The following is a 25,475-nucleotide window of genomic DNA, read 5'->3' as shown; positions in this document are numbered from 1 at the left end:
GTAAACGAATGCCCACCGCTGCACCAAACTTTTGCATAGAATTATTCGGATAAACGATAGATGGCTGTCTGGTTTAACAACAAATTTGAGGGCTGGTAGGGCCAAATGGAGCATTTAATTGCTTAAAGTAATACTCCTAATTATTAAGGTCAGATTAACCGGTGCTCATTAAATACTCGTTACGAGTGAGGGACGACATCATTATATATATATATGTATATTTAATACAGTTAATTTAAGAAAGTGTTTAGCACCTGTTTGTTAATTCAACTAAGCACTTAAATTTAATGGATTCAGATTTTAATATGTTGAGTTACGTTTGATGGTCAAAATAGAATATCTGAATTAAATAAGTGGCCTTGAATTCATTAGACAAAACTTGATCTAAAAGATAAGTGATAAGTTATTTACTTATCAATTAATGTAACGTGCACTCAAATGTAATCAATAAGTTAAGTTAATGGATTCATATTTCAAATTTCAATTTTATCAAACGTACCCTAAATGCAGGATTGTGTATATGTATTTAAGTTTAGTGTAATTTAGATACGGTAATGAGTATCCATTGAGTGCTCTCAGAAAAAAAATCCTAATTACGGACTCAAAAGGTTTTTCTTTTTTAATATAAAACGTAGTAGTAGTAATAGGTAAACAAATCTCCGTGGGTTTTTTCAAACAATTTTTTTTGGGGTTTCAGAGAGAAATGTCAGCTAATAGATTGGGTTAGACTAAATTCTTCAGATAATTCAACTGTTGTCCCCAATCCCCCATAATGACAAAGAAAATGCAGAACCGTACGACAGAGACTTGGACAGCATTACTATCTATCTTGATGATGATAATGAATATGAATGGACTTGCGAGTTGCGAATAATCATCATCAATTATCAGCGGTTCCGGCTACCAGCCAAGCAGCCAGTCGGCCGCGCACCACTCAATTTCAACAACTCGTTTTTCTTTTACTACACATTCTGCTCCATACTTATCCATCCACGTAAGCCGCTACGTTTTAGGGGTCTCTCTTTCTTTTTCTTTTCCTCCCTCCCTTCCCGATCACCTGTTAGTTATTCTGCAACACGTACCTTAAAACAATGGTGGAGCCAGCCAGAAATGTACTAATAATTTAGTTGGGGTAAATGTAATGTATAAATATAACCATACAAGCGTTGAGATACACTCTTAAAGGTGTCTTATTTTTCATTTTAAAATATTTATCCTATTAAAAATTTCAAAACACTTTTTAATCTCTCCTTTCTAATATAACACATCCCTCTAATTATGTGCATGCTACTATTTAAATTCAAATTTTCAATTTCAGGGGATAAAACAGAAGTACAAGCATTAAAATCAAACTACTATTCTTAAAAAGTTAGATTTTCGAAACAGGATCAAATAATTGGGACGGAGGAAGTATAAGTTTAACACATAATATAAACAATATAATTGAAAAATTACGTAGACAGCCACTATGTCATTTTTTTTGGGTGTAAAAGTGCAGTGAAGAAAAAGCAATTTTTATGAGTTTAAATCATAATTAAAAAAAAATCACAAACTTTTTTCAAACGGGTTTGTTTGCCCAAAGCATATTGAGAATGAAGTAGAAAATGACTAAGGTAAAATTTAGTGTTTGTTGGTGGTTTTAATCAAGTGTGAGAGATGAAATATGTAGTTATTTATTTATAAGTTGATGATTTAGAATGCCAAATAAATTTGTCGTTGAAGAATGATGGGTGATATTCTCTAAACGCGAGGTCAGAGTTATTAATTTGCACATATAAATTAAATATTTTGATTGGAGAAGTGGAGCTAAATAAGCAAAATTTTATAAATGTGGCAGCAAAATAGTCAGTTTATACATATAAACTAAAAGATTTTAGTTGCCTCGCTGCTCTGCCTCCCATTCTAAATCCATCTCTGCTTGAACGTAAGTAATGCGTTTATGTAGTCACGGCAGCGACTGCAGGGTGCAATTGAAGATGGGAGATGAGATGTTTGAAATTGGATTGAGGAGATTAACCATGAGATACTAATTTTAACGTGTCAAAAGATTTGCTAAATTTTTTCATTTTGTTGTGTTAGTGTTTACATCAGTTGTGCTACCGTTTACACTAAAATCCCCGATTCTTTAGATTTCAGGTAGGTATAATTTGATTGTTGTTCCTCCATTATCTATTAAGAGAGAGAGAGAGCGACAACATTGTAGTAATTATTTGTCAAACGGGCCGTAGTGTACATTTGGACATACCGTATCACTGAGTGAGAAGTGATTTCAACTAGTAGTTAATACTGTTGAATTTGACTTTTGTTAACCTTGAGATTTCTATAAAGCACTGTAGATTAAAAATCTAAACTAGTCTCAATTCTTTGTTCTTCTTCTTCTACCATTTGGTTTCTCGGTTGGCGTTTGTCAGACTGCTTATCAATCACGAGACAAGTTGTTAAACATTCTTCTTCTTCTACGGTGGTTGCAGGTGCAATAGGAACTGCAATCGTTTCTAGTGATTTTATGTATTTTACACGTGAGTAACTTTGTTTGCATGACGTGTAACTTTAGAACAAATTTGTGTGGACTCTACACACGTTGCAAAAAACGAGATGCAAGAAATAATTTGAATCGTACAATTTTTTGAACCAAATTTTGACCGTGAACAGCTCAGAAACGGTCCATCTGATGACCGCTCCTGCCCCTCATCCAAACATTCTACGTCATCTGATCTGACCATGCCAGGGTTGGTTGATTGGTAGCTAGGCCGGTTGCTCTTTTTTGCTCAGGAAAATATTTGCTGGTCCCTTTTTTTTTTTTTTTTTTTCTGTCATAATGAAAACATTCTTATAATCTAAGATATCCCATTCCAAAGAAAGGGAATTGTATAAGAGCATTGAGGGAAATCTATCAAAGCTTTAAAAAATACTAGCAAGTATATAAACTCAATTAGATCAAAGGATTATTCTAACACCTCCGTTGAATTTATTTTCACTGTAAATGAGATTCAAGCCTCTAATCTAGAGTTTCAAAGGGAGATGTGATCATTTTTTGGTGATCACTGAGTCAAAGTTTGGTGGTCAAATATTTGCTTGTCATCCATTCAATTTTCGTGGCATCAGGCAATTGCCGCCATTGGTATATTAGCATTTATTGAGGTGAGCAAAGGTCAAATGTAGCGGAAACACAAACGGCAGATTGGACCATGGAATTGGCAGCCACTTTCGGTGCACAATCAAATTGATATAATAAATAAAAAGTCAAGATAAAATAAATAAATGAATAACGCAAAAGATAAAATTTGAATTAATTTGTCAAAAAGCTCTTGAAAGCAACATCTCTTTGGATTTTGGATTAAAATACCCATTCTTTTTGAGGAAGTAGCTGATGGCAAAATTTTCCTATCACAGTTATTGAATCTCTCTAGGCTCTCGTTGTGGATGGCCGACATGGACTCCCAACAAATTATATATATATAGATATATATAAAAGGTGCTAGTAGTATATAATTGATGTGTGAAATGTTCCAAATAGTTTTGGACATTATCCTCTTTTAGCTGTAGATTGAGAACAGAATTTCGCAAGTTCAACGTTACCGTGTAAGGAAAAGAAAAGGGGAAAAATTCCATTTCAGCTAAAAAAAAAGATTCTTCCCACCTTTTACGTAAAATGGTAAAAGCCTCAAATAACGAATATTGCTACTTTGTGCTTCTTTAACAAAATAATCTTATATATGTATATTTTTTTAGCTTTTTTTTTTTTTTTTAAAAAAAAAAAGGAAGACTCGTGAACACTTTTTAATACGCTTGAAAATAATATCACATGATCCAATCTGCCACGAAAATACACCAAACTCCATCATAACGAGTGTTCAGCATCGTATGGTATTATTTTCCTCAGTATTGTTCTTTTGGGCACTGGCACACAAGGGTTTAGCTGGAGTGATTCATCCTCAACCAACATTGCCATTGGAAATCTCCCCAAGAGGAAGGAAACACTACTGTATTGTTACACAAGAAAGCAAGCAAATTAATGTTTTCTCATCTAAAGCCTTCACATACAAAGCAGAGAGAAAACCCCGCCACCATTTATTCAGCAGAGAGATGCATCTTTGTTTAGCAGCAGAAAACATCGTTGAAGGTTACTACTGATGTTTAAGCTAAAACGATACACCTATGCCAAGCAGTGCCATGAGCTGTGAAATGAACTGGGGATGACCTGGCCAAGCTGCTCCAGTCACCAGATTTCCATCGGTAAAACAACGATCTATCGGTTCGGGTTCTAACCAAGATGCCCCAGATAGAACCACATTAAGCTTCACAGCAGGGTATGCAGTGCATTTCTTTCCCTGCAAAGGATATATCAAAACGAGAATTAGAAAACGGCAGCCCAAACAACTTTTTGGAGATTTCAGCCATGTATTATCATGTGGGATCACAGAACGAGAAATATGACCATAATCTACATGGACTGTCCTGAAAGCACAGGAATTGGATCCATAAGAGGAAGTACAAAAGGGTTACTAAGCATATAATAATCGGTAATCATCCAAACATTGTCTAGCATGACACAGGCCATTCCTTGGTTGATTTATCGAAGAGGAAATAATGAACAAAGACTGGTCTTCAAATATTTATTACCTTGAGAACACCAGCAGCAGCCAAAATCTGTTGCCCATGGCAAATAGATGCTACTGGTTTGCCAGACTCCATAAAGTGTTTCACCAATTTTATAACGCTCTCATTCAGTGCTAAGTATTCTGGAGCTCGGCCCCCAGGGATCACAAGAGCATCATAGCTCGAAGCATCCACAGCTCCAAAATCAGCAGTTAGGGTAAAATCATGGCCCGGCTTCTCACTATATGTTTGGTCACCTTCAAAATCATGGACAGCTGTTGCACATTTGTCTCCAGCACCCTTGTTGGGGCAAACAGCATCAACATGGCACTCAAGAGCCTGAAAGGACTGAAAAGGAACCATAACTTCATAGTCTTCCATGAAATCCTGCAGCAGGAGAGAGCAAATGTGAATCCTTGCAAATGATGGAAAATTGCAAAACCATGTATTGATGTTCAACACAACCAATTATGAGGTCAGATGAAAAGCAATGGTGACAGCACACAGTTAATGCCAGTCAAACATCATAGGCCACCTGTGAAGGCAAGAAGCCACTCATACACCAATGATTGCTTGAAGTGACAATAAACATATTGCAACAAGACAGCTTTGATGGCTACTACCTACTTCAGCTTACTTGAGTACCAGGAAACTAGATTGTATGGGACCCCCAATCATAACCATTTTGACATTGTATGTAGACTTCTCATTCTAATGAGAAGTTTTTCAATGGTACAACTGGCTGAAGTTATGTCTACTTTCTCATCAGCAGATCAACCATAACAGTCGGCAGATGCTTTGCATCTTAAAGTTCCCATAAACTACGTCGAATACAAACCAAATTTAGGTGCCAAAATTCCAAATACGAACAACAGCTCTGTAAACAGATTTGTTTAGCATAAAGTTAAATCAGGATAGCTTAAGCTTACTGCTTACCCCACAAATAAATAGTATTCGTTTGGCAGAACCAGTTATGCTGCCACCCAGTCCCTTGATGAAAAGGTTAATAAACTCAGGATTTCCTTCGTATGTGGCTCCTGTGATGAGATTGCCATCAGCAATACATGAAGCCAAGGTCTCTGGTTCTTCCCAATGAGCACCTGCAGCAATTAATACAGGCTTGAGAGCAGGATAAGCTGTACATCTCCGGCCTTTCACTGAATCTGCAGCTGCCAAGATCAATTGTGCATGGCATATTGATACAATAGGCTTCTGAGAATCCGCAAAATTTTTAGCCAAGGATAAAACAGATTTATCCATGGCAAGATATTCTGGAGCACGTCCTCCTGGTATGACCAACCCATCGTATGTGCCGGTCTCTATTTCGTCAAAAGTTGCATTAAGGGTAAAGTTGTGGCCTCGGGACTCAGTATAAGTCTGAGATGGTTGAGGATGACAAAGCAAGGAATGTTATAATAATTAGAGAAGTACAACAAAAATCAGATTGATTTTTCTCCAATTAATTGCTCAGGACAAACTTTTCTTCCAGAGTAAGAGAAGATAAAACGGAATGAGAAACCCAAATATGTTGCTCATACACTGTGGAAAAACTTTGATGCACATTTCGCCTTTCATCCCCTGCTCCACCCTCCCAGCCACTCACCCACTGCACTACCTCTTCCCATGCATAAACTTCAAATGTAGAGCAAAAACAAATATTTGCTTTATAACATACATAAGAGTAATTAAACAAGCATTAACAGCCATGTTTGGATACAGTGAAAGACCCAATCCCATCTTACTAATATACATCCTTAATTGAATAACTAGCTCTTGCTTTAGAAAGTGTAATTAAAAGCAAGAACTTATCAGTCCAACTAAAGTAAGCAGTAATAGCAGCTACTTCCTATTTCCTAAATACAACAACCACACTACCTTTAATAGTATCTGTAGACGAGAAGTTGACGAAGTAATACTCGATCAATCTATTCATTTCATTTCTTTATACTAAAGTACCACATCCGAATTCCCAAGTTTCAATCAAAACCGTAGACCTTCTTCACCATTAATTTGCTACATGAGGGTTCTACAGCCAACTCAAAATATTCAAATGAACTTATCCTCGACACCGATTTAAGGTATTCCTCAAAAAGTACAGTCAATAGAGAAACAGAAAAACAACAGACCTGGTGACCGGACAATTGATGAATAGATGTGCGGCAAAAGTCACCAGCTTTCTTCCCGGGGCAAACTGCATCAACAGCTACTCCATAGGCCAGTAATGCTTGAAACGGGACCATCACCTAGGAATTTAACATCCAAACCACATAATTAACTATGCAAAAATGTAATCTTGCATTATACTAGATCGTTCTATCAGTTACAAAAGAAATATGAACAATAGAGAACCTACCTCGTAGTCTTCCATGTAGTCTCCGCATAACAAAAGAACCCTTTTCTGAGCATTGGGTTTAGCCATTCTTCCGAGGGGATTCTCGATTCTTGTGTGTGGAGCAGGAGGTTCTGGGACTGATCCTCTTGGTTTGGCCACTGGTGTGGAGAAGAAACAAGAAAAGGAACTGTAGTAATGTATCCTTCTCCAGGCCTTTTCAAAGGTCAATTTTTTATTCAAAAAGGGGTGTTTTCTTGAATGTCATAAACGCCCTTGAATCCTTGGACTGTGAAGGGATGTTATGCAATTCTTGTCTGGGTGGTTTTGTAAATATAAAAGTTGCAGGAGGAAACTAAAAATAGAAAATGGCATGCGAAAGAGCAATTAGCAAACGACACTAGTCAGCTAAAAATCAGATCGTGATTAGCCAGAGCGTGTCCTAGTCTACTTTTTTACGAATGGCGCATCATATATTCACATGATTATCTCTGCAGATTTGTTTACAGGAGAATTCTTCCTCGAGATTCTTGACTTTGCATTATCAAGGAGTATAAAATGCTAAAGATTTGATATTTAGTTTAAATATAGAAACTCCCCTCGTGAGCATGTTTGGAACAGCAAAGCCACCTTCCTTGTATATCTCTTAAATGAGTCCAAGGCCTATTTTGATTAGAAGTGCAAGGTGCCAACTAGATGAGTTTAATTGAGTACCTATTGAGTTTGCTTCGTCAAAATTCGAAATCGAATTCTCATTGAGCAAGTTCAAGATAAAGTTCGAATGGCTCGACCTACTTAACGAGTCAAGTTTGATTTTAATCACTTACACACGCACATATTAATTTTATTTGTTTGTATAAAATGTCTCTTATTTATAATTAAATAAAATATAAATTTATATTTTTTAAACTTGATTGGACTCAATAAGTAGGCTCGAGTTTGAATTCGAGTAATATAAAATAAAATTGAGTTTGACTTTCAAAAGCTTGATGTATTTGAGCAAAAGCTTTTTAATTCGAGTTGAGCTTGAAGAATAGTATGCTGCTCAAATTTGATTGCACCCCTAAATGATTTTTGAATGAAATATTACCATGCTAGACTAGTTTCCAACTTGGGTCCAAGACTACAAGTGAGGTTTAGCCCTATAAACCAAATTACACATTGCAAGAGATGGATTCAATTCGGATACCAAGTGAGCCCATCTTCCATTTTTTTCCCTTTCCTTTAATCCCTTTCGTTGGATCATTTGTGTTAGCTTTGATCATTTGATTGGACATTAATAACAATGAAATATTAATTTTTTATTCAAATTTCTAACCTCAATTTCCTTAAACTCTTTTAGCCCTGCTTTAGGCAAAGTCCATTTTGGCTTCATTAGCTTTTTTTTTTTCCCTTCCAAAACACTTCCAATTCTTAAAAATGATCGAGAGCTCATTTTAGAACATTCCAGCTCCTTGACAATTCTTCTACTCGGCACCGATATCAGGCGATGGCTGCAATAGCAGTTATAGCCTTGAATTCCTCTTAAATTTAGTGTAAGTTTTGCTTTTTCTCAAGTAAGAAGGAGAGAAGGAAAAATAAAAGAGGGCTGCTTGACAATGCAAAGGGATTGGGGAGAAGACGACAGCTATGAAAGAGGAGTATTGGAGAAATTTTGGGAAGGAGAAGAATGTAGGAGAAACTTGGCATTGGGCTCTATTCAACTTCGTAAACATGATTCTACAATCAATCTTTAAGGACATGGAATTTAAATCTTAGGAAACTGAATAAAAAGTTCTATTTTATACTTCATAATAAAAATGTCAATATTAGTCTAAACATTCCCCCCTCACCCCCCGCGTGCGCGGGTTTCTTCTCTTTTTCGTCAGTATTTTTTTTCAAAAGCAATTTTCGATTACCTGCCACTTTATGATCGCCAATATTTTTGTAAATTATTTGCCTAATTAGGGTTCAATTGGCAACCAGTGGCCACCAAAAGGACTATCAAACTCTAGTAATTAACCAACCTTGACGATAAAAAGCAAATTCAGCAGTTCCATACACCTATAACTCCATATTTGTAGGTGATCCAAGAACTATATAAATCCAATGGGAGGTCAATGTAATTCTTCCAATATTCAGGTGAAGCTAATGCAATTATACTTGAATCAAGATGAACAAATGAATCTCTAAAAATTCTTTCAGAACGATTAATAAAAACCAATTACAATAACAGTGCTAACATAACACGGGTGGACGTGCCGGAGTGGTTATCGGGCATGACTAGAAATCATGTGGGCTCTGCCCGCGCAGGTTCGAATCCTGCCGTCCACGCCTTTTTCTTCCCGTCAGTTGCCCATTTTACCTGTCCCGTCCATTTTGCAGATGCCACTCGGTCCTATCATTTCCCAGACCAATTTGCAGATACCTTCGGTCAATTATCAATTTAGTTAACTATAAATGTTCCATCAATTGCTTTATTTGCCCATTTTATTTTACCTGTGCTGTCCATTTTGCAGATCATTTATCATCACAATCATTTCCCAGACCAATTTGCAGATGCCTTTCTAGTCCATTCCATCAATTGCTTTATTTGGTAAAATCGTTTCATGTAAAGAGAGCCACGAATGGATTGGATTTGTTTTCTCTGCCCAAGTTTACCGTAAGAACCAAGTGCTCTAGAAAAAGAGATAAAAAAGTTGAAATATTCTTTGGTGAATTGTCTTTTTTTTTACCAAAACTGAGAAAACTCAGACTTTTGTGTTTATAAACCCTGAATCCCCGAACAATCTTCAAAAGCCGGCAACTTTTAAAGACGTTCAGGGGACTTATATACACTAACCCAACCCCCCATTTCCGATGTGGGATAGAAACTCCACAGAGTACCCCGCTGCTAAGAAGTAAAGACCCCCCAAACCCCTTGAGAATGAGTTTTCTGTCTTTTTTACCTTTGGTGAATTGTCTTGCTAGACCCCAAGTTTACCATTTCTATTGTCCGTTTACCTTTCCGGACATATTGCTGCTTAGTTATCACCACTATCGCTTGATAATAGACCAATTCCAATTTGAAGAAATCTTTCTAGTGCATTCAATTCTCAATTTAAGTTAGCTATCATCTCTTTTCTTCATTTGATTGGTAAAAATGTTTGCGTTAATCTTATATATACTGACATGACAGTTTATACACTACAACGGCTGGATGCATAACATACATTTAAATTCAGATTATGTGTCATACATTTAATAGAGAAAATTGTATACATTATACAGAAAATAATCCAAAATGTTTCACGTGAAGATGAGGGTCAAAAGACTAGTTTTTTCTTCCCAAGTTTACCATGAAACCCAAGTGCTAGCTCTAAAAATGGGGATTCAAAAAATGACCATGCAAAATATGGCTAGAAACATAAATTGTGACTGAAATTACTAGTCAAGTCTTTTAGAAAAATTGTAAACTGGCACACGTCGTTTGAATTGAAGAGCACCCTAAAGAAACTACTCTTCTGATTGAAAATATCCCCCTGTTGAATGGTTGTTTAAGTAGATTAATGTTGCTATGATAAATTAAGGAGGCATATTAAGCCACAGGGTAAAAAAGTGCTATAGAACCTTTTTAAAAGTTCATAAAGAATTCCTTATTATTATTATTATTTTTTGCCATCTAACGATTTAAGCACAATCTGGTGAAGAGTTTTGGCAGGTTTCGTACATCTCTATGGAATAAAAAGGGAAAATGTATATTCTCTGCAGCAAGGGAATGGGTTGGCCACCCAATACTAGATGGGCCGTGGATTAGGGAACAGATCAATAAAAGTTCTTTCTCACGTAACCTTATTGCAGAATATGAGCCCAATAATCTCCATCCATTAATCTAAGCCCACCTTAGAATCGTCCAAAACCGTTATCAAATCAGCAGCGCAGAGAAACACTACTCTCTTCCCAACAATGGAGGTCGCGAACCACGCTGCGAAGAGGAAACGCGACTACTCCGACTACGACAACGGCGACGACGGACGCTCCGCCTCCGCCCCCTCCAATGGCGAAGAAATAGACCTCTCTTTACTCGAAGCCCTAGAAAAATCTCAGCAAAACCCCGTCGAAGCTCTCGACATTAAAACCCTAAAGAAGCTCGTACTGGCCTTCGAACGGCGATTGAAAGACAACACCGCCGCTCGATTAAAATACCCGGATCAACCCGAGAAGTTCGCGGACTCCGAAGTCGAGCTCCATGAAGAAATCGAGAAGCTCAAAATCCTCGCCGGTGGACCCGAACTTTACCCGGAGCTCGTGTCCCTCGGCACCGTCGCTTCCATTACTCAGCTGCTCAACCACGACAACACCGATATCGCAATTGACGCCGTTTCGCTCATCCAAGACCTCACCGACGAGGACGTTTTTGACGGCGAGGAGAAGGACGAGCCGGCGAATGTTCTAGTCGATGCCTTAATTGAGAACAATGCGCTGGAGCTTTTGGTTCAGAATTTGAGTCGGTTGTCCGAATCCGACCCTGATGAATCAGCGGCTATTTATAGCACTCTGTCGACTATTGAGAATTTGATTGAAATCAAGCCGGCGGTGGCGGAATTGGTCTGCGAGAGGACGAAATTGCTGAAATGGTTGGTTGGGAAGATTAAGGTGAGGGAGTTTGACAGTAATAAGCAGTATGCTTCAGAGATTTTGGCGATTTTGTTGCAGAATAGCATGGCGAATCAGAAACGGTTGGGGCAGATGAACGGGGTGGATGCTGTGCTCCAGGCTGTGGCAATGTACAAGTCGAGGGACCCGAAAACTGGGGATGAAGAGGAAATGGTGGAGAATTTGTTTGATTGTTTGTGTTGTTTGTTGATGCCTTTGGAAAATAAAGAGAAGTTTGTGAAGGCCGAGGGGGTGGAGTTGATGATTATTATTATGAACCAGAAGAAATTGTGCTACGGGTCTGCTATCAGGGCCTTGGATTTTGCTATGACGAATTATCCGCCTGCTTGTGAGAGGTTTATTGATGTGATGGGGTTGAAGACTGCGTTTCCAGCTTTTATGGGTAAGGCAAGTTCAATTCTCCCTTTTCCAGCATAGGTGTTGAGTTACACTAGCAAATTAGCCATCCATTATATGCTTTCATTTGCTTTTGGAGTAGTTATTACTATAAATGCTACATTCACTATGCTTATGGTGTGGCTACTCGTGAGCTATATAAATAGAAATGGTTTTCATCACTAATAATTTACTAGGTTATTGCTTGAACCGAAAAAAAAAGGTGGTTGAACTCTGCAGATTTTTGGTTTTAGGATAAACAAACTTGGAATGAAATAAAAGTTTGGATATTACATAGAGTGGCGTTTTGGAGTTTGTAAGTTTGCTACTCGTACTTGTGTGCGAGTGATCTGTATGTTCATTCATTATTTTAGATTTATTTTATTTATCGTCATAATCATCATCATCATTATTATTTTGTAATTTATATATGGTTCAATATTTCTTTGTTTGGTTTATCCTTTCCCCCTCCCATTTTTGGTGTTTCAATGTGAACTAGGGTGTGATCTGTCATAAAATGTTGCAATTAAAATGCCTATAATTTTCTCTCTGTGAGCCACTCGTGTAATGTTTGATTTTAGTTTCAATTTATTGTGATATTGGTGTTTCAATGTGAACTAGGGTGTGATCTGTCATTTTTCTGATTAAATATTTCAGTGGATCTTTTATCTGTCATAAAATGTTGCAATTAAAATGCCTATAATTTTCTCTCTATGAGCCACTAGTGTAATGTTTGATTTTAGTTTCAATTTATTGTGATATTAGTATAAATTGGTAATGATGCAACACTTGAATTTTACTTTTGTTAGATTCCTGTGAGCAAGAAGAACAAAAAAAAAGGCTTCAAAGAGGAACTTGAAGAGCGCCTTATATCACTAATTGCGTCATTATTTGGTAAGAAGGCAAGTGAATGTCTTTCAAATTTTCTATGAACTTTGTTTTTTTCTCCTCTGAGTGTATATTAGCATTTCTTGTTATTATATATTCAGCTAATCTAGAAATTAAGAGAAACAAGCATAAGGTTACAGGCTGCGTTGCATATTTTGTGTAATGTAGTGTACTTTTGCCAAATGTATGATGCACATGTATAACCTCTATTCTCATCGCATGACAGGTGGAATCTTGAGGGGTTCTAGAAGGGAAAGATTGTTAATTAAATTTGTGGAGCATGAGTGTGAAAAGATAGACCGGCTCATGGAGCTATATATGAGGTGAAACCATGAGCTCAGAACACTAGTTCTTTTCCCCTATTTTAGAGTGCAGATGATTTGTCCCAAATGGTTATTTCATGAGGCTAGTAGTATTTTCTAATACTAAACTTTTCTACATTTTTACCCCTTTCCAGATATTCCAATAGAGTGAAAGCAGAGACAGAAAGATTGAATGATATTGAACTTGACGATTTGGAGGTTGTACAATGTTTAGATTTCTTTTTATAGCTGTTGCTGTCTAATCAAACCATGTTTAACATGAATGACATGAATATAACTGCAGATGGATGAGGAGGAAAAGTACAACAGAAAGCTGGACTCTGGGCTATATACTCTTCAGGTTGAACAAACTTATTATTTTTAACCTGTTATTGTACTGTTTAGACTTGCTTCTATCCTGGTACCTAAACTGAACGAGTCTTGTTGCATATGTAGTTATTCACCTTTTACTGATTTATTTGATAAGGATATCACCCTGGATAATCAGTAACATCATCTGATGTTTCTCTCTTGTTCTTTAAACTGGTGCAGTTAATTGCTGTGATTCTTGGTCATCTTTGGACGTCTGAGTAAGTTTTGGTGTCTAATGAGTTGCTTGTTTTCTGAACTGTGGTTGTATCTGGTGTCTTTAATCTCATCTCATGCTATCCCGATGATTTATTGTTGTAATGTAGGCATCCTCAGATGAGAGCGAGAATCGAACTATTATTGAAGCAGAATAAGCTCTCTAGGAAGGATGTCAAGGACGTACTTCAGGTATTCACTTTTGAGCTACTTTTGCAGCCAATTTACTCATTATTTTACCTATTCCAAGATTTACTCCATGGATTTGATATGGTTGATCTGCAAGTTAGAGGGTGCGTTTCTGCAAGTTTTGATACCATGTCTTATATAAGCATGTGAAGACTTGTACAAACTTGGATGCAACATGGCAAGAGCATTGAGACTTGTCAGCTTTTGAAGTACTAGACACTGAGGAAAAAAATACGTGGAGTCCCATGTATAAGCATGAAGTTCATAGACTTGTATGCTGACGAAAACTTTGGCAGTTATCTTATATTTGGTGCAAGTGTCTGTTATCAATAGAATTAACATCCAGATGGCATTTGCACCCACTTGCCCAACTTGGTATCTCATGTTTGTTGAATAACTTTTCTTCGACAGATGATGCAAATTGTATTTTCTTTGTTCATTTGCTAGAACATTTGTTTGATAGGAAATCTTATCATGAAATTCTGTTTTTTTCTAGCAAGTTGTTGAAAATAGACTGCATTGAATACCATAAAGGAGGTAATGATGTGGGAAATGCCAAGGAGTTGATGTGTGTAACAGAAGGTTTAAAATTTTAGCCACTATCAGGTGTTAAGGTTCTTGGTTAGTGGCTGGCTTCAGAAACTTTGTTTTTGCATAAAAAGAAATATATTAATATCTTGTTTATGTTTATTTAGAGTACAAAGCCCAATAATATTGGTAGGCTGCCATAGATTTGCATTAACTGTGTTTGGAAACAGGAATATCACGGCAATGTTGGTGACCTGGAAGGTCCTGAAGAGAAAGAAAGGGCACAGTCAAAGATCCAGAAATTCATCTCAGCATTTTGACCATGTCCCAGGTAAATCCTGCTGAAGTATCCGAAGATATTTTAATTGAAGAATTCTGTCAAGGCTTAGTGGTGGTGATTTTGTATTAGCACTTTGTTCTCCCATCTCGGGTCCTTGGGTGTTCTATGCAGAGTGGTCCTTTGATGTTGTAGCTTGGTTGAAGCAAATAGTGTTCTACTTAAGTTATGAAAGTAAAGAAGAGAAAAGATGTGGTTTTCTTCTGAAATTGATCGGGAGTGTATGAAAGAAAAGAAATGATTTTGGACACAAAAGTTGTTGTTTAACATTTTATGGGTAAGTTGGCATTTTGAAAAAATCTACAAAAGTTAAGTGGAACTTTTCGTCCCTTTTTTTTTTCCCCATTTTTGGAAGAAAAGTTTCTTAACCAGTTTGCTCCTCCATTTCCTTCCACTTTCTATTCTTTCCTTTGCACTTAAAACTCCCAAACAAGTAAATTTTCCTTCCTTTCCCTTCCCTTTTTTTTTTGGGGTACATTGGAGGGCTTAAAATCCCATTAGCTGTTTGGCAGCCTGGAGTCACAACCCCAATCATATCCTCATGCAGAATGCTCCTGATATCTCTAAGGGGGTCCTGCAAAATCTTCAGTCCTGGCCACTCCCTTAGACTTCTTTTTTTGCTAATCCATCAGCTACCCTGTCACCCTTTCTCCATGCATGAACGAGCCTACAGAAAATATCTCCAGGAATCAGGTTTCCATGCGGGCTATCTGTATCGTTTTCTCGTCTTCTCTCTTTGAATCTCAATTCCCAAACTATATAGTCTTAAAGACCCAAACGAAGAGAACATTTTTCAAGCAGAGACGAGTTTCCCTTCACTCGCAATTTCCATTTCCCACAAGTTTGTCCTTGGATCATCTTCTGAAATGGAATTTACGAGGCCCCTGTCCGCCTACGACAGCAAGGAGCGAGGAAGATTTTGTGTACTTTGCAGGAAGGAGAAGCATACGCACATGACAGAAGCCATGTCATATAAGCTTTGATTTCAAACTACACGCCAACTGATTTTAAGCAACTCTCTTATTTTTGTCCTACGGAAAGAATTGGCCGCTCACCACTCGATCGGTACTTTTGCATATCCCACCGATCTATTTGTAATAATTCCTCCTCGACTCCACAAAATCCACTGTTTACTGTTGTGTTTTAATATGCACAATTTAAATGCTCCACCATCCAATTTGATGAAACTCTTAACTCTGTGGCCCGCCCAAAATCTTCAAAAACTTTGTAGAGCAATTTTTTAAAAAACTTTTAATTAGGTCCAGTTTTTTGGATATTCCCGTCAACCAAGTCTGTCCATGTAAATAGACGAAGAGCCTATTCGAGGACAATGATACGTCAATCTGTAGTGACTACAGTGTCTGATTGTGAATCTAACAATAGCGCATTTATTGCTTTAGTTACTCTTCTTGATTCTCAATTTTTTCCCCCAAATTTCATAGCCTCTTACTAGTCCTTCATGCCTTACAACAAACCATCAAGATTGAATCAATGATCGCATTGAGGAGAAGACACGCTTCCTTTCTGGGTTATGGCCTATTTCTTGACGGGGTGAGGACAGAGAGAATTCATAGCCAGACCATGGTACGGGGCCTTGCCCTCTCAAGCAGGTGTCAATTATCTATTAAGTTTAAGGAGCGGTTTTGATAACTTTTGTGCTTCGGCTCACACTTGAGTAGACCAGGTCTTCAAGAGACCCAATGGTCTAAATTGTGGCACACTATCTGGTGTCGCACAATCTGATTCACTAGATTTTTGAAAATCGGTTCTACCAAGTTTTGACCAAGATAACATATCAATAATCAAAGTAGAGAAAGTTTAGAGGAAAAATATCGGGATGTGATATGTGTTTCGGTGCAGTGCCCTTGTACTGGAACCTCGCCATGATGTGAGATTTTTCCAGTGGTAGATGCTCACCTAAAACTCCTCTTAGACGTTCTTGGATCATCAACAACAGAATTTGATTCCAAGGGCCTGCAGCAAATGAAGCACAAGTCTTCCTGATGAAGAATTCTTCCATGGTAGAATAGAATGAGGTAGCAGAAAAAGGTGCATGCTGGCAATGATAGATTCTTTTCTTTGCAGGTGGTAAGCCTCAATGTTAGTATCCTTGGCCGAAGCAGTCTCTGTAGGTGCAGATCTGTTCTTGGAATTCATTCATTTCGTGGATGAGAAAAACGGGCTCTTTCCGAAGTGGGAATATTCTCTCTCCTTCGGGATGGATTTGCTTTGCAGAACTTGACATTACATTGGTTGGAGGTCTTTGCAGATTAATTTGTCGTATGATTGATAGACTTTCTAGATGTAAAGAATTGAAATACAAAAATGGTTTGTAACATTAGTTATTACGGAAATAGAACTTAACATTTTTTTCCAAACTGAATATTGTGTCAAGGGTACAAATATGAAATTTAGGATTTATTTATTTTCATTTATGAACCATGACAAGCATTTTAAGACGAAGCAAAATAGAGTATATAACGAGGCTTCAGCGCTGCTTGCAGAAATGCAAACATAATCGGAAAAAAACAGCAAACGTTATCACACAGTACTATAATGTAAGTTTTTTTTTTTTTGTAAATATATATATATACATATATACCATGACAAGCATTTCACATTACAAAATCGAGAAACCATTACATATAAAACGTTAGAAGATTATATAATGAGGGTTCATCACTGCTTATAGCACTGAAGACACCCATTAATATTCTGGCGTTTCAAGAGGACTTGGACTGCACCATCCTTTAATTTACACCTTGTCCTCGTAAAAAGTTCTGTCAAATCCCCATCCAAGTCAAGTTTTCCTGAATTTCTTACACATGGGTTTCACCGTTTCAGGTAAATTTAATCTACTGCAAACATAATTTGGATTGGTACCTCCATAACTCATCAATACATACTGATAAAATTGCTGCCCATAAATCGTTGATTTCAAGAAAGCATCATCCCCCGCATTAACCATGGACAGTAGGCACAGCTCAAGTAACACAGGCGACAATAGAAACTTTCGACTTTTGCATAGACTACGCAAGAAGAATCTTCAGTGATCTTGTCTCACTCGAGCTTCACTTCTGTGACTTCTTCCACTTGTTGTGGTGCTTCCCATGAGTTTGCGCACTTCTGGTAAACAACACATAAATCAATATTCGGGGAGGAAAAGGCGATGGAGAAAATCATAATGTGGTGGTGTGGTTTGTGTTCTGGGACGGTACCTAAAGATGCAAGTGTTTCAATCAAGTGAAGTGACAATTTGTAGAATTAGATACTCACCTGTTACTCCTTGTAGACGGTCTTGGCTCATCCCTTAGACTGATTCCGGCAAATTTACTTGCCAAGTGTTCGCTTGGATCATCACCAGTAACAGATTTTGATTCCGATGGCCACGTGGCTGGAACTACTAAATTCCTGCAGCAAATGAAGCCTTCGTTTTTGAGCTCTTAACTTTGGCTAAACAACCTATTAAGTTTCTACAAGATAGGGATCCAGAGTACGCGCTTAAGTATTGAGAATGGCAATGCAAACAGAGATTAGTGACCGAAAAAATGAGTGTGAGAGGAAAAGTTAAAAAGATAGAGAAACGAGTTTGTGACTTTATGCCAGAATCAGCTGCTCCTCTACGTGGAATGCACAGCATAGCAAACAACCAGTTAGTCAATCCCAGGAATGGTGAGGTCAGGGGCGGCGCTCTTGTTATGAAATTATGCAGGCCTTGAAGGCAGCAGCTTGACAATACTAACATCAAACTATAACCTCTAGAAACTTTAAATTGCCATGTTTTAGTTGTTTTGGTTATGAAGCTACTGAACAAGGAAGAACGATAAAAATTGGCAGGCCGAAAGAATACCATTCGAACAGAATGTACTAGTGCAAAACATTCACTATGACAAGATTATAAAGATTGTAAAGTTACCCTTCCATCCGTTTGAATTTGCAACGATTCACAGTGTTCAGCGTGTAGTTTCCATATATCTTGTCAAGTTGCTTTGCCAAGTTTGGTATCTCCGGGTTTGCCAAAATATCCCAAACTTTTATCACTTGCATGTCAATTGAAATGAACTTCTGGATGCCGACTGTCCACATCAGTTTCAGACCCTTCACATCATACGTCTCCAACAACAGAGAAGTACCATTAATTTCAATTCTACTAGTGTCACTTAGACGCTGGCGCCAGCCGCTCGCAAGCTTCACTAGAAGAGAAAGAACTTCCTTGCAGATCTCAGGATCCCGAATTCTTGCTAGTGATTTTGAAAAATCATCGCTGAAGCAAACCTATTGTATAAACCCAAGGATAGTTGAGTCAGTCAGCAACACCACTTATAAAAGGAAATTATAGCGAGCATTAAAAAAAAAACCCTGCCAAAAACAGCAACAAACTAGCCGACCAAGTTATTACTTTAGTATGACAACTGAGACATACCTTCCACCTCGCTGTTTTGAACAGCACTGAGTCGGTACTGAGTAGTTTATCAAATTGGCCTAACTCAATTAAGGCAGAAGAAATTGCTTGAACCAAGATCTTGTTATCTCTAGCATTATAGAAACAACCACGAGCCTTTGCGTCCAATACTAGTTTCTTCCAAACGGAATGACTATTCACGAGGGTTGCACTATTTCCCAATATCCAAAGGCAGTGCCTGTAAATCAAGCCATAAGTGCTACTACAAACTACGTGTCTGTGCATCATCTTGCACGCATATAATTTTCCAAACATATAATGAAACTCAAGAAATAGAGAGTACCTATGAGACTCATTTACGTTCAGGTTTCTTTTACATTAAATTCATACCTTGCTCGAGTGAGAGCCACATTTGTCCTCTGATGATTGGAAAGGAAGCCAACTGATCCACTCCCATTACACCGCACTGTTGAAATAATTATAACATCTTCTTCCCCTCCTTGAAATCCATCGACAGAACGAACATTAACAGAGAAGTCACTGTCTGTGTCCGTACTATATTTCTGGCCAAGTTTTTCCTGAATTGCAGAAACTTGAGCTTTGTATGGTGATATGCAGCCAACACGGAGCTTCTGCTTTGAAATGAGAGACCCTATTGAGAAAGGGACGATGAGATATCAGCTTAACTGCATACAAGTCCAAAGAAAGAGGAGAAAAAAAATATGATACTCTAGAATTTGCAGAGAAGCATACTTTTATGAAGGTTAGCAATGATCTCGGCAACTACATAAACCTCCACGAGATTTTTCCTACTATGCTTGTCATCAAACTGCTCTTTACCAGGGTTGATGTCAATGAATGAGTATGATCCAAAAATGGACCCTTTCAGGAAGCGCTTCTTGTACTTCACATCCTTCACATTGGGACCATCCATTATTAGCTTACCATAGAACTCCCTATTTGGAAATAAGCTTATCGATGGATGCATCCTGTACTGAACATTGAGAAGGTGCTTTTGATGACCTAACATCACTAGCCTCTCAAATAAACTTCTTCCAAAATTGGCCTTCTCACATATCTGCTTAAGACATATCAGAAGAGTCAGAAACAGAAATACGTTAAATTTCTAAAAATAGACGAGTAAAACATGTTCAATTGGAAAACCTGGCTTTGAACCATTGCTGGTAGTTGTTTCTCATCTCCAATAAGTATAGCATGGCGGATACCAGGTAGCAGAAGGGGTATAGTGGACTCGCATTCCTTCAACTGTGCAGCTTCATCAATGACCAATAATTCCAGTGGTGCCATTCCTTCCACATGCAACTTAGCTGAGCTTGAAGCAGTACAAAAGACCAAGAAAGCTCTCTGTAAACAGAAGTTTCTAATTTGATAATCTTCAGAGAAGCTTGGAAGAGAGATTTTTTCTTGAAGATGTTTCAGGTTTAGCAGGCATCCCATTCTAGTCCTTCGCAACTCATTGAAGTGTCTTATCCTTCTTTCTGCAGTTTCAGTTCCATAGAGGACTTCTCTTAGCCCTTCATTAGCAGAAGTGACCTTATGTATCAAAGATCCAAGAGCTTGCAGCATGTCAGAAACCCTTTTCATATTCTTTGCTACCTCCATTGGAATGAAAGATGTAGGCATGTGGGTGTACAAGCTTGTTATACAAAATATTAGCCGATTCCCAATCAATTTAAATTTCTTGATAAAAAATTCATCAAATGACAAAAGAGTAACCGACGTATTGTCTGGCTCTCTTTTGTTTGTCTTGCTACCAGCAATATTTTTCCCCTCCATGTTGTGCTTCGATTTCTTAGAAGCTGCTTTGTCCTTTGATTTTTTCTTCTTGTTCTCCTTTAAAGTTTGAACAATAACTTTCTTCCAGAACTTAGGCTTATTCTTTTTTGAGCTTTGACTGTCAATCTCATCCACTTTCCCCTGGCTGTCACTTACATTAATGTTTTCAAATAGTCCTCCTTCCAGCTCACCCTTCTCATCACTGGGAGGTTCTTCATCATCACTTTGATCCTTTTCCCTCTCTTTATCCAAATACAGCTGATACTGTTTCTCAGGATCTTCAAGCAGCCGTATCATAGATTCAGTACTGCCTTTCCACCCGGACAATGGAGCCAAACAACATGAAAGAGCAGTAACTCGGTAATCAAGAAATACATCAAGGAGTTCTTCATAATCATCAATCTTCATTCGTTCCCCATTTCCAAACAAAAGAATGTCCCCTAGTCCATAAGTATCACACTCGAGAGATGGCCTGACCAAAGTCATCAACCGATTTGTAACTCCCAGCACCGCAACATTGGTTGGAGCACAAGTCAATGTTCTGCATTTCATCTGTAGCAGCAAAAATAATAGAGAAGCTACTGTCTTTGTTTTTCCTGTTCCTGGAGGACCCCATATCAGCTTGACTGAATTTTGATGGTGACACTCTTTAGTAGTAATACAATCTAAAACAGCAGTTCCTTGGGACTCATCTAGTCCAAAATTTTGAATGGCTGCAATTAAATGTGATCCAGCATCTCTTTTAGTTTCTCCATTAGAACAAAGAGTGCAATTCCGTCCAACCTACAAATGACAAATAATTATGAACATCATAAAGAGAAGGAAACTTGAAATTTTCAATTCCTATTTCTCTTGCAATGTACTAAAAGAGAGTTGATATTTCTCAGAAGAACATACAAAAATAAGTAAATCTTACATTCGGATCAACTGGCATTATGGCCTTAATAATCTTCATGTTTACTACTTCTGGGTCAGGATGTAGAGCTTTCCATATTCTGATGTTTGTTGTCAAGTTAGTAAGATAAACAGCAAACAGTTTGTCCCTGTTTTTACCCTTTCCATCCTCATGTTTCTCAAACTCAATAGGTTTTGACGACAAAATAGGAAGTTTCTGAGAATCTCCATCCTTCATCCCTTGAATTATAGCAAGAAGATATGGTCTTTTCGGCCTGTTCAAATCATCAATACATTTTGGCCTTACATCTGTAAGTGCAATAAGATCTCCAAACTCAGGCTCGTAGATTCCTTCTTTTTTCTCATTCATTCCCATTTGCTTCAATGAAATGGAATAGTACAACTCTTTAGGAGGTTTATAATCCTTTGATATTTTTACATCAAATACTTCACGCATAGGCGCACGAGACAATGCTGTCATGCTTGAGAACAAATCAGCGTGCGTTTCTTCAATAAGTGGGTAGATAAATGATTTCAGGTAATGATCAGTTGACGGAAATGTCTCCGGTACCTGTTTCACCTGTCTCAAAATGAAACCAAAATAGAATTCAGTGACAGCATACATTCATAGTCCCTAATTCACTATGCGTTTTGGAATATACAACCTACGCCATCACGGGCTCAGAAGCATTGTTAACCTCTCCTCATACGTATAAGAGGAAGAAGAAAAGAATACAGCTTTGCAATTAATAGAGCAGTAAACTAAAAATGCATTGTGTCTGTAATCCACTGTCTAAAAAGCAATAATCAAAGATTACAAAAAATTAATAGCATCACATCAACAAGAGCAATCTAGTACGAACAGAGAAATCTCAATCTGCAGGATGTTTAGCTACGCCATGCACGAGCAATTGAGGATCATCAAGAATCATTCAGTTTTCTATGTTAGCCTTCCAATTCGAGTTCCAGTCAGCTTAGTGGTCATCTTCTTTGTAGTCTCGATCATCTAATGCTAATAACAGACCGTTACTATTGCTTCAAAATGGTTAAAATTTATGTACCTCATTCCTGAAATTTTCTTTTTGTTGCCAGTTGTATGTACGTGGGGAAAATTCTTACTAGTTATTTCAATGCATGGCAAACTTAAGCCGCACATAATGTCATAAGCATATTTAAGATGATTTCAGCAGGGCAAATAGATAAAATGCATTTGAGGGGGGGAAAAACGCAATATCTTGTTATATCAAATCTCAAAAGGAACTACTGATATCAATCCCTTACCTTGTCAGAGTAAAGATTTTTGTTCATCACATCAGGAATAGACCAAGAAAACACAAAGTCTACCAAGCCCAGACCCTTGGATTCTTCCTTCCTCCTTGTGTTCGCCTTCCTCATCATCATCTCTCCTTCTTTCCTAAATGATGAAATAAACTTACCCAAATATCACAGTAGCACGCACAGGAAAACACACAAATGCACGGATAAATGATATTGAAAGCTTACCCCCGAAGAAATTATGTACAAGGAAACTCCAGGAAACCTTCGAGGTTAAGAAAGATGCTTTAGAAAAGAAGAAAAAGGATTAAAACTTTATACAGATCATCAAAAGTATTATTTCCGTACAAGCACAACAAGGAAAGTTTGTCGAATGTGAAACAAAGAAAAGGCACAACATTGACTTGTAGTCAACCCTATAGACCAAAAGCAAGAGTAGCCAGGAAGATTCAAGTCCCAAACAGTCCTCTGCGTACCAAGTTACCGACGTATTAAGCAGTATACTAGAGCTAAAAAAAAATTTATCTTCAATAGAGCCCAAAAAGTAAAACGAAGGAAAATGCAGTTGCTGATGGAATAAAAATGAAAGCCATTTTGACGTCTGGTTTTCCTTACTTAGACGATGAAGGAAACTGCAGGGGCTGCCAGAATTTCCCGCGGTCTTTACAGTTTGTAATTGGACTGGGGAGAGTGAATAATGTCTCGTACGGATTCAATGTAGATGTAGGAGAACTGGAGAAGAGCTAGTACGTATAACTTTACAAATCCATGGCTAAATAGGCCTGTCTAATATAATACTAATGCATGAAAGTGGCAGTAGTATATACGGCACATCAAGGGATGAGAGGGTTATATAGGGTGTGCTTTACTCTTGCCTTGGGAAGGAATATGAATATTTATACGATGTGACAGTTCCAATGAATGTAAACCTGGAATTTTTGCACGTATCTCGGCAGTTGTCTTCTACAATTCCTATATTTTGGACATTTTCGATTTTCTTTTTATGAAAACCTCCAAAAAAAAAAAAAAAAATCCGATGCATAGTAGTGGTAGTTTTTAAGTCGTAACACTTTGGCTCATTTCAATGTATGTTCATAATGTGAGGGGCTAAATTCACGTTCTACATTTTAAAAATTTACAATTGGTGTAATTTTTAGTACTAATAATATGAGATACTACAAGTTATCTGCATTCATGATATGAGTCATTATTAATACATAGAGGATGTGAATTTAGCATAATCCCTTCTGCCATTGGAATACGAGAAGTTACTTTTTCAAAAAAAGAATATGAGAAGTTGCATCGTTCGTAGGAATGAAAGGAAATTCATCGTGCACAAGATTTGAAAAATTTTCATGTTGTTATTTTCTGTTTGATCTAAAGCAATTTACCCTGCAAAGTGTCGAGTAAAAGCCCATGAGACGTTCCAGAATAGTGCAAAACATGAACGAGATGGTTTGTTGGTAATTATTAAAAGTATATAACATTTGCTGAGACGTCAATTCATTTAGTTGAATTGATGCTAATCATCATCAAAACAAGCTTTTTATTAGAATTTGAGACTTGGTTTTTTTCACTTTGCATGTGTCGTTTCTAATTCTAAAGACTGCGAAAATTGAATTGTCTTGTGTAATTGAAGGACAATTTCCTTCTCGTCTGCAGAGTTTACATGAAAATACCCAAAGATCAGACCTCTCCCACACCGCCAACCCCTCGTCTCCCCCCCAGCCCCCCCCCCCCCCCCCCCCCCCCCAAAAAAAAAAAAGAAAATACTTACATTAAAAGCAACTTTTTAACTTTTTTGACATATTTCGAAAAGGAAATTTGGTGCTTCGATGGATGACCCTCGATTTGGCAACATGTCTTAGTTAAATAGTATAGAAATGCACCACACAAACCAGAGGCCAATTCACCGGCTACGTCTACTGGTGCCTTGAGTCCCGCATCTGCCCAGCCAATCATGGACTAGAAATAGTATGACTTTTGCAACCTAACAACTATAGAAATGAAATCCATGATTAGGAGCTGGGCGTGACATAAATAAAGAACTAATCAAACGTGTTGTTGATTAGTGCATTCATGATTTCCCTGAGGATTTCATATTTGGTTCAGTATCATCTGTGTTAGTTGAACATCTCACATTGATATTTCAATCCAATTGATTTTGAGATGAAAGTCCAGTTTCTTTAACAATCTTCTTGTCGGGTAGATGCATCATCGTACACAGCCTTCTCTTAGGTGGAAGGCTTGATAATGGAGCGAACAAGGAAGGAATCGGATGCATCGTGAAAGCATATATGGCGTCCTCTTAGGGTGATAATGGAGCGAACAAGGAAGGAA

General features: G+C 37.7%; 3 protein-coding genes and 1 non-coding gene across 4 annotated transcripts; 2 read left to right on the top strand and 2 right to left on the bottom strand.

The window, feature by feature from the left end:
- Nucleotides 1–3,837: 3,837 nt before the first annotated feature.
- On the bottom strand, nt 3,838–7,146 carry LOC113699222 (protein DJ-1 homolog D). Its single transcript, XM_027219422.2, has 5 exons — nt 6,953–7,146; nt 6,726–6,842; nt 5,536–5,976; nt 4,624–4,986; nt 3,838–4,331 (listed from the first exon to the last, which is right to left on the bottom strand). Exons 1-5 carry the CDS (start codon nt 7,016–7,018, stop codon nt 4,143–4,145), a joined length of 1,176 nt encoding a protein of 391 aa, XP_027075223.1. The 5' UTR covers nt 7,019–7,146; the 3' UTR covers nt 3,838–4,142.
- Nucleotides 7,147–9,159: 2,013 nt separating this feature from the next.
- Nucleotides 9,160–9,241, top strand: TRNAS-AGA (transfer RNA serine (anticodon AGA)). The gene has a single exon. It is a non-coding gene; the product is annotated as a tRNA-Ser (tRNA).
- A 1,364-nt stretch (nt 9,242–10,605) lies between these two features.
- Nucleotides 10,606–14,976, top strand: LOC113699281 (uncharacterized). The gene is made up of 8 exons (XM_027219532.2): nt 10,606–11,950; nt 12,748–12,832; nt 13,053–13,149; nt 13,284–13,347; nt 13,433–13,489; nt 13,681–13,718; nt 13,824–13,905; nt 14,661–14,976. The coding sequence occupies exons 1-8, from the start codon at nt 10,853–10,855 to the stop codon at nt 14,748–14,750; spliced, it is 1,611 nt and encodes a 536-aa protein (XP_027075333.1). The 5' UTR covers nt 10,606–10,852; the 3' UTR covers nt 14,751–14,976.
- A 2,390-nt stretch (nt 14,977–17,366) lies between these two features.
- LOC113698324 (uncharacterized) lies at nt 17,367–23,493 on the bottom strand. The gene is made up of 10 exons (XM_027218108.2): nt 23,364–23,493; nt 23,142–23,274; nt 21,883–22,440; nt 20,334–21,749; nt 19,923–20,247; nt 19,560–19,821; nt 19,191–19,407; nt 18,684–19,042; nt 18,044–18,178; nt 17,367–17,893 (listed from the first exon to the last, which is right to left on the bottom strand). Exons 2-10 carry the CDS (start codon nt 23,259–23,261, stop codon nt 17,839–17,841), a joined length of 3,447 nt encoding a protein of 1,148 aa, XP_027073909.1. The 5' UTR covers nt 23,262–23,274; nt 23,364–23,493; the 3' UTR covers nt 17,367–17,838.
- Between the last annotated feature and the right edge of the window lie 1,982 nt (nt 23,494–25,475).

The sequence above is a fragment of the Coffea arabica genome, chromosome 7c, assembly GCF_036785885.1.
Source record: "Coffea arabica cultivar ET-39 chromosome 7c, Coffea Arabica ET-39 HiFi, whole genome shotgun sequence".
In the NCBI taxonomy this organism is placed as follows: Eukaryota; Viridiplantae; Streptophyta; class Magnoliopsida; order Gentianales; family Rubiaceae; genus Coffea; species Coffea arabica.
Note: the sequence above shows the minus strand (reverse complement) of the source record. Positions and strands in the feature narration are given on the sequence as shown.

Coding starts and splice junctions, on each gene's coding strand:
- LOC113699222 (XM_027219422.2), bottom strand. CDS start 7,018: ATGGCTAAACCCAATGCTCAGAAAAGGGTTCTTTTGTTATGCGGAGAC. Junction 6,843..6,952: donor ACTACATGGAAGACTACGAG/GTAGGTTCTCTA, acceptor TTAAATTCCTAG/GTGATGGTCCCGTTTCAAGC. Junction 5,977..6,725: donor ATCAATTGTCCGGTCACCAG/GTCTGTTGTTTT, acceptor CAACCATCTCAG/ACTTATACTGAGTCCCGAGG.
- LOC113699281 (XM_027219532.2), top strand. CDS start 10,853: ATGGAGGTCGCGAACCACGCTGCGAAGAGGAAACGCGACTACTCCGAC. Junction 13,150..13,283: donor CTCATGGAGCTATATATGAG/GTGAAACCATGA, acceptor ACCCCTTTCCAG/ATATTCCAATAGAGTGAAAG. Junction 13,906..14,660: donor ATGTCAAGGACGTACTTCAG/GTATTCACTTTT, acceptor GTTTGGAAACAG/GAATATCACGGCAATGTTGG.
- LOC113698324 (XM_027218108.2), bottom strand. CDS start 23,261: ATGATGATGAGGAAGGCGAACACAAGGAGGAAGGAAGAATCCAAGGGT. Junction 20,248..20,333: donor CAGCAATGGTTCAAAGCCAG/GTTTTCCAATTG, acceptor TGTCTTAAGCAG/ATATGTGAGAAGGCCAATTT. Junction 18,179..18,683: donor AAATTCAAACGGATGGAAGG/GTAACTTTACAA, acceptor CATTTGCTGCAG/GAATTTAGTAGTTCCAGCCA.